Raw genomic sequence first — 12,271 nt, 5'->3', positions numbered from 1 at the left:
ACTAATACAGTAGTCTTAGCCTTTCACACAATTTGAACAGAAAATTTGATTCAAGCTTCACTATTTTTGTAGTTCAGACTCTATGCAATCTACACAAATACAACACTGCTACAGTATATTAGTTTTGCACTCAATATGAGATTTACTGGGGTAATTTGAATTATACATCAAGAAGAATTGAATCTTTTTGGCATATTTTGTAACATTTTTTAAAATTAGCATTATTCAAAGAGGTATTGGTTTATTAATTTGACACCACAGTCTACATTGATTTTATTTTTTTCATACTGATTCTGCCATATCCTGTGACCTTCGGTATAAAGTACTGTGTGGTTTTGCATAAGCAAATGAGAAACTTGTTCTCAAAAGTTAGCCTATATCATGGTGGCATATGCTAGTCCATGCTATAGGTGGCATAGGCCTGTAGTCCTAGCTGTGGTGGGATGATTGCTAGAGCCCAGGAATTTGGGGTTATACTGAACTATGATCTTTCCACTGTATTCCTGCCTGGGCTACAGAGTGAGAACCCGTCTTTAGAAGAAAAAAAATAGCCCGTAAGAACAGGACACACGTTAGTTTTCAGGTGAATTGAATCTTGACTGACCAGATTTTATTTGTATTAGGAAGCATAACAAACATTGTAATTAACTGAATTAAGGAGGAGACATATGCATATGCATAGTCATAAATACTTACATACAATATTATATTTCAGTTGACTCTAGTAGTAAAGATATCTGATTATTTCTGAACAAATGTCTTTGAAAATGTTTTCACTTCTTATTTATTCCAAGAAAAGATACTTTTATTTTAAAATGGCTTCATTAAAAGAGCTTTATTACATGACTTTAAAATTTATGCATAATTAAAGTGCAAGTGTTACTTCTTTATTGAAGTAAATGGCAATTATAGATTGATGCATGGTGCTTGATCAACAGACGTTATGCCAACACTGTGAATTTTATGGTGAGTTCTATTGACCTTTAAGCTCTTCAAACATCATCTAGTTATTTGGAATTCTCATTTACATTTAGCCAGATATTTCTAGTTCATATTTAGTACTTAAAGTTTGTTTTAGGATTATAAAGGAGATATTAAAATATGCGTGTATGTGATAACATAGCATGTTTTGGTATTGTTCTCATGATAAATTGTAGTAATATTTATGAAACTCAAACAGGATATTTTTTTTCTTTAAAATGTATGTTTTCTTAATTTTGTAGTAAAAGAAGCCTAGTTATTTCTATTGTTTTAATTTACTAATTAAAATATTTGCTAGTCATTAATTCAGAAAACACTGTTAAAAAACTCAATTATACTCAAAGTAAGAATTTATGCAAACATAATTTTTTATTAGTATTGAATTTGTGTAAGTAAAAATAATGATGCCTCAACTATTGTTTTAAAATTTATTAACAAATAAATTTAATCACAGAATATTTAATAGCCTAAAAACAATCTTCTGGTTAAAAACAAACTTAACTTGTGAGATATATTCATCTTCTATATTATACAAATTATGTTTTAAGTTACACGTTAGTCATATTATATACCTAGTCATTCATAATATAAAATTTGGTTGGATTAATTATTTTAAAAATTAGTTTGAGTCATAATGATTCACATAGACTATAGTATTTTAGATGACAAGGGCTATGCTGATCTGTTTACTACAAACATCTTGGGCAGTGTTGATGCTTTAAAAATGTCAATGATAAACTTTTAAACCTTAATTAAAAATTACTCTGAGATTTAGAGATACATTTCAAGATGGGCCTTTAGCTTATGCAAAAAAGTCAATAATTATAATGATAAATAATAATTATAATGTATTTCTTAGTGGTTGTTAGCATATAACATATATGTGTGTATGTATATATATACATATGTGTGTATATATGTATGTATATGTATATACATATGTACATATATATGTATATACATATGCATGTATATGTATATACATATGTATGTATATGTGTATATATATGTATGTATATGTGTGTGTATATATACACACACATACATATATATATATATATAAACTGCCTTACAGTGGGAAAATGGTTCCTTTTCTGGGCCATTTCTCATGTGGTGAATTCGAGAAATTCTTCACATTCAGTCTTAAAAGTTTTATGCTGAATATGCTTATTGTTCTGAATTTTAAGGAAAAGTAACCAATATTTGACTTTGGTGGTTTATAAACCAATTTTCACTTTTCAATTTGGAAACTAAAAGTCTTGAATAGGTTGTTAAAATGTGTTTGTTTTCTTTTTTATTGTTGTCTTGTCCCTTGTTTTGCTTCTTTTATTTGTACCTTCCATACTATTAGAAATAAGTCCAGACCCATTGCATTACTTATTTTTTTGACCTTTTTAGTTACCAAATTAGAAAGGATTTTTATCACTAAGCTCTAGACAACACTGAAATTGCAGTCTTTAAAAATGAAAAGCATGTGCATGATTACTTTTCTGTTTAAAGCAGTCTTTCTCTTTTTACTTCAGTATACTTGAAAACTCTACACTTAAATATTACGAGTTGATTATTAATTCTAATTAATAAAAAATTAGAGTGATTCTGTGTGTGTGTGTGTTTCTTATCATTGAAGTAGAATCCTCATTTAAAGGGTGGGGAGTTGCAAAATTCTATTTAGAAAATCAATCCTCCTGAAAGTGTCTTACAAAAGCACTATTTAAAAAAAATTTTGTGCTTCAGCTTGTATTACCATTAAATTACATTGCATACAGATGAAACACCTTGCAATGAGAAATAAATGTGCTGTTTGTCAATGACACTTACAAATATTGTACAATGCTCTTTTATTGATCCTTATTAGTGCATAGAAACATTACTTTCACCTCTATTTTTCTATTCTGCTTTATTACGTCCATCTAAGAATTTCATGTCTTCGGTTTTATAATATTCTAATTTTATTCAAAATAGATTTTTAACAAGTTCAAAATGTTTATCTTTACGCTTTCATTCATAATGCATATTATTAAATAATTCCTAAAATGCAGATGTGATTGGAAAATTATTTATTAACATGGGCTTTAAAATTTTGTAATGAATAAACTTGAGAGTCATCTGCCCAGATCAATACATATTTGGGTATTTGTAAACATACAATTATTTTGTTTAAAAAAGACTTTGCTACTTGTTCCAGGTCAAGCATGATTTCACAGTGTTTTGATGAAAGTCAATAGTGCAAGGCTTGAATTTATCTAGAAAATAATGACAATAATCTCTAATCCCTTATGTTCTAATTGTGAGAAATAATATAAAATTTTAGGTGAAGACAATGGTATTATAGAAAAAGTTTCTTAAACCATGATAAGAATAATTCTATTGGACCATTCTCATGCTAATGCCTGCTGATTTGGGTTTTTCCTATTACGATTTTATATATCAGAATTTGGAGACAGAGCAACCTGTTAAGTCAAAAGCAAAGTCTTTGCTTGCTCTACGCTTATAGTAAGAGGTTGCATGAAAGAAACTGGTATGTCAGTAGAGGACTGTACTTAGCCATCACAAGCGACGAAGCTAGAAAATCTACTGAGTTACCGCAAAATGTTAAGCTCAACAACACATTTCCTTTGTGGAAAGGACCAATCATTACTTCCCAGGAAGCCAACATATTGCATAGGTTTGGTTCAATTCTATAAAATTGTATTACAAAATACAAATATCAAGGAGCACCAGTCCTTGTCTATCTCAATTATCACATTCTTTGCAAAGTGAAGTAGAAAATATATTGCAATACCTTACAAATTTTATTTATTTAGGTATGCTAATATAATGTTGTAGAAATAAGAGAAAATATTTATTGTGTTTAACTTTATTAAAATTTCTTTTTAGCTTTCATTCCTGGACTAAAGAAAGGTACAGTAGAAATCCACACAAACCATCACCATGTTGCATGTTTCATTTTAAAATGAATTGCTGATTTGTGTTTAAGAACTGTTTACCTTTTTGCATCTCATAAAACATCAACTGTTTGCTTCAAACACATTTTTAATACATTTAAAATATCTGAAATCTAGGAAAGGCATTCAGTCAGTTGGATATATTATATATCTGAATGCTTTTTCTAAATTGTGTGTCATCAATGTTTAGATAGTAAAATAAATATGACTCTATAGTTATTTATTTGACTTAGTTACTTTCAAATTACCTATGAATTTAATTATTCATTTTTCTCCTGTGATAGTTAAAGCATTTTCAGTGTTTTGTTTGAGCAGCCATTAAAGATATAATTATACTTTTCTGGATTCTATTCCAATTTGATCTATAAACTGTATATGTTTTCTAAACATATACTAACAAAATTAAGTCCATTGTTTATGAACTTGTAAATAATATGTAATATGCATTTTCTTTTCCAAATTATAACACATGTATTACATGTAAACCTATGATAAGTTAAGGTTGTCAGACAAAATATTTCTAAAAACATGGAGTTCAAGCAGTCAGTTAAAAATATGTATATATATTTTGTGCTGATAAAATTTTAAAACGCTGCAGGATATATTGAATGTTCCAAATATATTTGCACTCATTGTGTATATGCACACATTTCTTTATTGTCCACTTTATATTTGGTGATGTTTCTGTCCTATTGTTCTACTGTTCTTTATAACAATAATTTATTTCACTCATACACTTTTATGTTAAACTGCAATGTATAATACATTGATGCTTTGATGAAATAGAAATAGCACTTAAAGAAAAAAATTTCCTGAAATCAGTCATAAACCTAAATTTTTATGTAAAGAAGAAACTTACCTTTAATCTTTAATTTAGATATATGAGCAATATTAACAACATACTTTATCAATTTTTGGTATTTTAAATGTGGTAGAATGTTGCTTTTGACTTTTTACATTGTGTTGGGATAGTTCTTCTTTTCTTCTATAATCAGTTCTAATGTCCATGATACATTTTTGACTATCGTCTAAATAATGAAATGTGATCTCATTTGTCCATCTTTGCTTTGGTTGCCTGTGCCTGTTGGGTAATGTTCAAAGAGTTTTTGCACACTCATATTTCCTGAGGAGTTTCCCCAAAGTGTTCTTCTAGTAATTTCATAGTTTGAAGTCTTAGAGTTAATTAAGTCTTTAATATACATTGATTTGATTTTTTGTGTATGGCAAAAGATAGGGATCCAGTTTCATTCTTCTGCATATGGATATCCAGTTTTCCAGGTAGCAATGATTGAAGAAATTGTCCTTTCCCTAATGTATTTTCTTGGAACATTTGTTGAAAATGAGTTTACTGTAGATGTATGAATTTATTTATGGGTTTTCTATTCTGTTCCGTTGGTCTATATGTCTATTTTTATGCTAGTACCATACTATTTTGGTTAGCATCACTCTGTAGTATAATTTGACATCAGGTGATGTGATTTCTCCAATGTAGTTTTTTTTTTTTTGCTTAGGATAGCTTTGGCTATTCTGGGTATTTTATGGTTCCATATAAGTTTTAGGATTTTTGTTTTTCAATTAATGTGAAGAGTGTCATGATTATTTTACATGGGTTTGCATTGAATCTGTAGATTACTTTGGGAGTGTGAGTATCTTAACAATATTTATTTTTCCACATACATGTAATATCTTTTCTTTTTTGTGTCTTCAATTTCTTTCATCAAAGTTTTATAGTGTTCATTGTAAAGATTCTCAATTCCTTGATTAATTTATCTTATTTTATTTGTAGCTATAGTAAATGGGATAAATTTCTTGATTCCTTAATGTTGGCACATAAACATGTTACTGATTTTTGTATGTTGATTTTGGATATGAAATCAACATTCAAAATTACTAAATTTGTTTATCAGTTCTAACCAATTTCTTGAGGACTCTTTAGGTTTTTCTAAATATAATACATATCATTAACAAACAAGAATAGTTTTACTTCTTCTATTTCAACTTGGATGTCCTTTATTTCTTTTTCTTGTCTGATTGCTCTAGCTAGGACTTCCAGTACTTTGTTGAATGGCATTGGTGACAGTGGTCATTCTTATCGTGTTCCAGATCTTAGAGAAAACTCTTTCTGTTTTTTCCCCATTCAGTATGAAACTAGCTGTGGGTTTGCTGTATATAGCCTTTATTATACTGAGGTATGTTCATCCTATACCCAATTCTTTGAGAATTTTTTTAATGAAGGAATGTTGAATTTATCAAGTAATTTTTCAGTATCAATTGAAATAATCATATGGGCTGGGCGCGGTGGCTCACGCCTGTAATCCCAGCGCTCTGGGAGGCCGAGACAGGCAGATCACGAGGTCAGGAGATCGAGACCATCCTGGCTAACATGGTGAAACCCTGTCTCTACTAAAAAATACAAAAAACTAGCCAGGCGAGGTGGCGGGCGCCCTGTAGCCCCAGCTACTCGGGAGGCTGAGGCAGGAAAATGGCGTAAACCCGGGAGGCGGAGATTGCAGTGAGCTGAGATCCAGCCACTGCACTCCAGCCTGGGGGACAGAGCGAGACTCCATCTCAAAAAGAAAAAAAAAGAAATAATCATATGATTTTTGTCTTTTATTCTATTGATATGATGAATCCCATGTATAGATTTGCATACATTGAGACATCCTTGCATCTCTAGGTTAGATCCCACTTAGTCATGATTAATGACGTTTTTAATGTGCTTTTGAATTCAGTTTGCTAGCATTTTGTTGAAGATTTTTGCATCAATATTAATCAGTGATATTGGCCTGTTTTCTTTTTCTGATGTGTTGTTGGTTTTGGTATCAGGGTAATATTAGCCTCATAGAATAAGTTTTGCAGTGTTCCCTCCTTCTCTATTTTCTAGAATAGTTTGAATAGAATTGGTATTAGTTCTTTCTTAAATATGTGTTAGAAGTCAGCAGTGAAGCCCTCTGGTCCTGAGTTTTTTTTCTGCTAGAAGATTGTTTTTTCTTTTTTTTTTTTTTTAACTTTTAAGTTCAGGGGTACAAGTGTAGGTTTGTTAATAGGTAAACTTGTGTCACGGGGGTTTGTTGCAGTTTGTTTCATCACCCAGGTTTTAAGCCTAGCACCCATTAGTTGTTTCTCCTGATCCTCTCTCCTCCCACCCTCCATCCTTCAAGAGACCCCAGTGTGTGGTGTTATCTTCTGTGTGTCCTTGTGTTCTCATAATTTAGCTCTCACTAATAAGTGAGAACATGTGGTATTTGGTTTTCTGGCCCTGTGTTATTTCAGTAAAAATAATGGCCTTCTGCTTGATTCATGTTCCTGCAAAGACATAATCTTGTTCTTTGTTATGGCTGCATAGTATTCCATGGTGTATATGTAGCACATATTCTTTAACCAGCCTATAATTGATTGACATTTAGGTTGATACCATATCTTTGCTATTGTGAGTAGTGCTGCAGTGAACATATGCATGCCTGTGTCTTCATAATATAATGATTTATATTCCTTTGGATATATTCCCAGTAATGGGATTGCTGGGTCAAATGGTATTTCTGTCTTTAGGTCTTTGAGTAATTGCCACACTGTCTTCCACAGTGGCTGAAATAATTTATACTCTGACCCCCAGAGGATAACTTTTCCTGTTTCTCTACAACCTCACCAGCATTTCTTACGATTTGACTTTTTAACTATAGCCATTCTGACTGGTGTGAGATAGTATCTCATTGTGGATTTGATTTGCATTTCTCTAACAATCAATGTTGCTGAGCTCTTTTCCTATGATTGTTGACCACATGTATGTCTTCTTTTTGAGAAGTATCTGTTCATGTATTTTGCCAACCTTTTATCAGAGTTGTTTTTTTCTTTGTACATTTTTTTTAAGTTCATTATAGATGCTGGATATTATACCTCTGTCAGACACATAGTTTGCAAAAAAATTATGTTATTCCATGGGTTCTTTGTTTACTCTGTTGATAGTTTATTTTGCTTTGCAGAAGCTGTTTCATTTAATTAGATCTCATTTGTCAATTTTTGCTTCTGTTGCAATTGCTTTTGGAATTTTTGTTATGAAACTTTTGCCAGTGCCTGTGTCCTGAATGGTATTACCTAGGTTGTCTTCCAGGAATTTTATAGTTTTGGGTTTTATGTTTAAGTCTTTAATCCATCTTGAGTTTATTTTTGTATATAGTGTAAGGAAGGGGCCCAGCTTCAATCTTCTGCCTATGCCAGTTATGTCAACACCGTTTATTGAATAGAAATTGAATAGAAAATCCTTTCCTCAGAGCGAGTTGTGGGTGTGTGGTCTTATTTCTGGGTTCTCTATTCTATTCCATTTGTCTATGTGTCTGTTCCTGTACCAGTGCCATGCCATTCTGGTTACTATAATCCTGTGGTATAGTATAGTTTGAAGTCAGGTAGCATGATGCCTCCGGCTTTGTTCATTTTGTTTATGATTACCTTGGCTATGAGGGCCATTTTTTGGTACCATATAAATTTTAAAATAGTTTCTTAAAATTTTATTTCTGTAAAGAATATCACTGATAATTTAGTAGGAATAGCATTGAATGTATAAATTGTTTTGGGCAGGATGACCATTTTAATGATATTGATTATTTCTATCTATGAGCATAAAATGTTTTTCCATTTATTTGTGTCATCTCTGATTTCTTTGAGCGGTGGCTTGTAGTTCTCCTTGTAGAGACTTTTCACCTCCCTGGTTAGCTGTATTCCAAGGTATTGTATTCTTTTTGTGGCAAGTGTAAATAGGCATTTGTCTGTGGCTCTCAGCTTTACTGTTGTTGATGTGTAGGAATGCCAGCAATTTTTGCACATTGATTTTGTGTCCTGAGACTTTGGTGAAGTTGCTTAACAGCTTCAGAAGCTTCGGGGCTGACAAAATGTTTTGTTTTGTTTTGTTTTTAGATATAGGGTCATGTCATCTGCAAACAGAGATAGTTTGACTTCCACTATGCTGGAAGATTTTTATTATGGCTTTGAGCTCATTATTTGTTATGGATTTGTTCAGGTTTTGGATTTCTTAATAGTTTAAACTTGATAGGCTGTATGTGTCTAAGATTTGTCAGTTTCTTCTAGATTTTTCCATTTATTGGCATATAGTTGCTAATAATGGCCACTAATCATCTTTTGAATTCCTGTGGTATCAGTTGTAATGTCTCCTTTTACATCTCTGGTTTTATTCAGGTCTTCTCTCTTTTCTCTTAGTCTGGCTAAAGGCTTGTCAATTTTGTTTAACTTTAAACAGAATTACTTTTTAGTTCATTGATCTTTTGTATTGATTTCTTTGTTTTTATTTCATTGATTTATCTTCTATTATTATTATTTTTCTTCTACTAATGTTGGATTTTGTTTGCTCTTGCTTTGCCTGTTGTTTGAGATGCATCATTAGGTTGTTTACTTGAAGTTTTTCTCATTTTTTAGTGTAGGCACTTAGAGCTGTAAACTTCCCTCTAAGTACTGCTATTGCTATATCCCATAGGGTTCAGTATGGTGTGTGTCCATTATAATTTGTTTCAAGAATTTTTTCAATTTTCTTTTTAATTTCTGCATTAACACACTGATCATTAAGCAGCATGTTGTTTAATTTCTCTGTGAATGTATAGTTTCCAAAATTTCTCTTGTAATTAATTTCTAGTTTTATTCCATTGTGGTCAGAGAAGATGCTTGATAATTTTTGATCTTTTTGAATGTTTTAACAATTGTTTTTTGAACTAACATGTGGCCTTTCCTTGAGAATGATCTATTTGCTGAGGAGAAAAATCTGTATTCTGCAGCAGAAGGGTGAAATTTTCTGTAACTATTAGGTTTCTTTGTTCTATAGGGAGGATTAAGTTCAATTTTTTTTTTTTTTTTTCTCTTGTTGTTGTTGATCTTCCGTCTGAAAGGTCCAGTGCTGAAAGTGTGGTGTTGAAGTCTCCACCTATTATTGTATTGGGGCCTATCTCTATCTGTAGCTCAATAAAATTTGCTGTATATATCTAAGTGTTGTAGTGATGAGTACATATATATTTACAATTGTTGAATCCTTTTCCTGAATTGATCCATTTATCATTATATAGTGACTTTCTTTGTCTCATAGTTTTTATCTTGAAATATAATTTGTCTGATATAAGTCTAGCTACTACCACTCTTTTTTAGTTTTTATTGGCATGAAATATCTTTTACCATCTGTTTGTTTGCAATCTATGAGTGTGTTTAAATGTGAAGTATGTTTCTTGTAGGCAATAGATTATACAGTTTTTTTAATCTGTTAATCCACTCTGTGCCTTTTGATTGGAGAGTTTAGTTGTTTTTACATTAAATGTTATCATTAACAAATAAGGGCTTATTCTTGCCGTATTGTTATTTGTTTTCTGTTCATTTTGTGGCCTTCTCTTCCTTCTTTCCTTCCTTTTTTCTTTCTTTTAGTTAAGATGATTTTCTCTGGTGATACAATTTAGTTTTTTTCTTTTTAATTTTTTTGCCAATCGGTTATCTGTTTTTTGATTTGAGGTTACATGAAAGTTGCAAATACTATCTTATAACCAATTATTTTAAGCTAATAATAATAATTTAACACTGTTTGTACAAACAAACATAACAACATAAAGAAACTCATAAATACTCTACATTTTATTCCCCTACTTTTTAATCTTTTGCTGTTTTTATTTATATATCATTGTACTGTCTAGGTCTTGAAAAGTTGTAGTTATTATTTTTTATTGTTTCCTGTTTTAATATTTCTACTTATGATAAGAATAGTTTACACACCACAGTTACAGTGTGATAATATTCTGTATTTTTTGTGTTACTATTGCCAGTGAGTTTTGTACCTTTGTATGAATTCTTGTTTCTCATTAATATTCTATTATTTTTAATTGAGGTACTCTCTTTAGCATTTCTTGAAGGACAGGTCTGGTGTTGTTAAAATCCTTCAGCTTTCATTTTTTTGGGGGAAGTCTTTATTTCTCCTTCATGTTTACAAGATATTTTCACCAGATATGCTATTATAGGGTGAAAGCATTTTGGGCTTAGTTTGCTCTTGCTTCTGTAGTTTTCTTTAGTTGTGATGGTAGGTGGTTCAATTGAGATTTTTCTTTTAACTTTTAGATGTGGGCATTTAGTGCTATAAATTTCCATTTTAACACTCCCTTAGTTGTGTCCCAGAGATTTTGGTATATTGTATCTGTGTTCTTATGAGTTTCAAATAACTTCTTGATGTCTGCCTCAATTTCATTATTTACCCAAAAGTCATTCATGACATGAACAAATTATATAATTTCCATTTAATTCTATGATTTTGAGCAATTTTCTTAGTCTTGCTTCCTAATTTGATAGTGCAGTGATCTGAGGGAGTGATTTTTATTATTTCAGTTATTTCACATTTGCTGAGGAGTGTTTTGTGTCCCATTATGTGATCAATTTTAGAGTATATGCTGAGTGGCATTGAGAATAATGTACATTCTGTGGTATTTGGGTAGAGATTTCTGTAAACGTATATTAAGTACATTTGATCCAGTGTTGAGTTTAGTTCCTAAATATCTTTGTGAATTATCTGCCTAATAATGTCAGTGGGTGTTGAAATCTCCCACTATTATTTTGTGGGAGTCTAAGTCTCTTTGATGGTCTCTAAAAACTTGTTTTATGAATCTGGGTGCTAATGTGTTGGGTGCATATATATTTAGGACAGTAAGGTCTTCTTGTTGAATTGAACCCTTTACCATTATGTGATGCCCATCTTTGTCTTTTTGCTATATTTGTTGGTTTAAAATTAGGATTGAAATCCTTGCTTTTTTGTTTTCCATTTGTTTGTTTATTTTTTCTATCCCTTTATTTTGAGCTCATGGGTGTCACTGCATGTGAGATGTGTCTCTCGAAGACAACATAACAGTGGGTCTTGGTTCTTTATGCAACTTATCACTCTGTGCCTTCTAATTGAGGGCATTTAGCTTGTTTACATTCAAGGTTAGTACTGATATGTATGGATTTGATTCTATCATCATCATGTTAGCTGGTTATTTTGCAGGCTTGTTTGTGTGGTTCTTTATAGTGTCCCTGGTCTGTGTAATTCAGTATGTTTTTGTAGTGGCTGGTAACTGCCTTTCCTTTCCACATTTAGTGCTTCCATCAGAAGCTCTTGTAAGGCAGGTCGGTTGGTAATGAATTCCCTCAGCATTTGCTTGTCTGAAAATAATGTCATTTCTCCTTCACTTAGGAAGCTTAGTTTGGCCAGATATGAAACTCTGGGTTGAAATTTTGTTAAGAATATTGAATATAGGCCCCCGATCTTTTCTGGCTTGTAAGGTTTCTGTTGAGAGGTCTGCTGTTAGTATGATGGAGTTCTTTTTTTTAGGTGACCTGAC

General features: G+C 31.5%; 1 protein-coding gene across 1 annotated transcript in view; it reads left to right on the top strand.

Annotated features, from left to right (window-relative positions):
* PCDH11X (protocadherin 11 X-linked) overlaps positions 1-12,271 on the top strand; it is an 808,894-nt gene that overhangs the window by 656,451 nt on the left and 140,172 nt on the right. The window contains exon 9 of the mRNA XM_023202925.2: positions 3,859-3,882. Coding sequence (XP_023058693.1) covers positions 3,859-3,882 — 24 coding nt within the window. The remainder of the gene's footprint in view (positions 1-3,858; positions 3,883-12,271) is intronic.

The sequence above is a fragment of the Piliocolobus tephrosceles genome, chromosome 12, assembly GCF_002776525.5.
Source record: "Piliocolobus tephrosceles isolate RC106 chromosome 12, ASM277652v3, whole genome shotgun sequence".
Taxonomy (NCBI): Eukaryota; Metazoa; Chordata; class Mammalia; order Primates; family Cercopithecidae; genus Piliocolobus; species Piliocolobus tephrosceles.
This window is presented reverse-complemented; position numbering and strand designations above follow the sequence as displayed.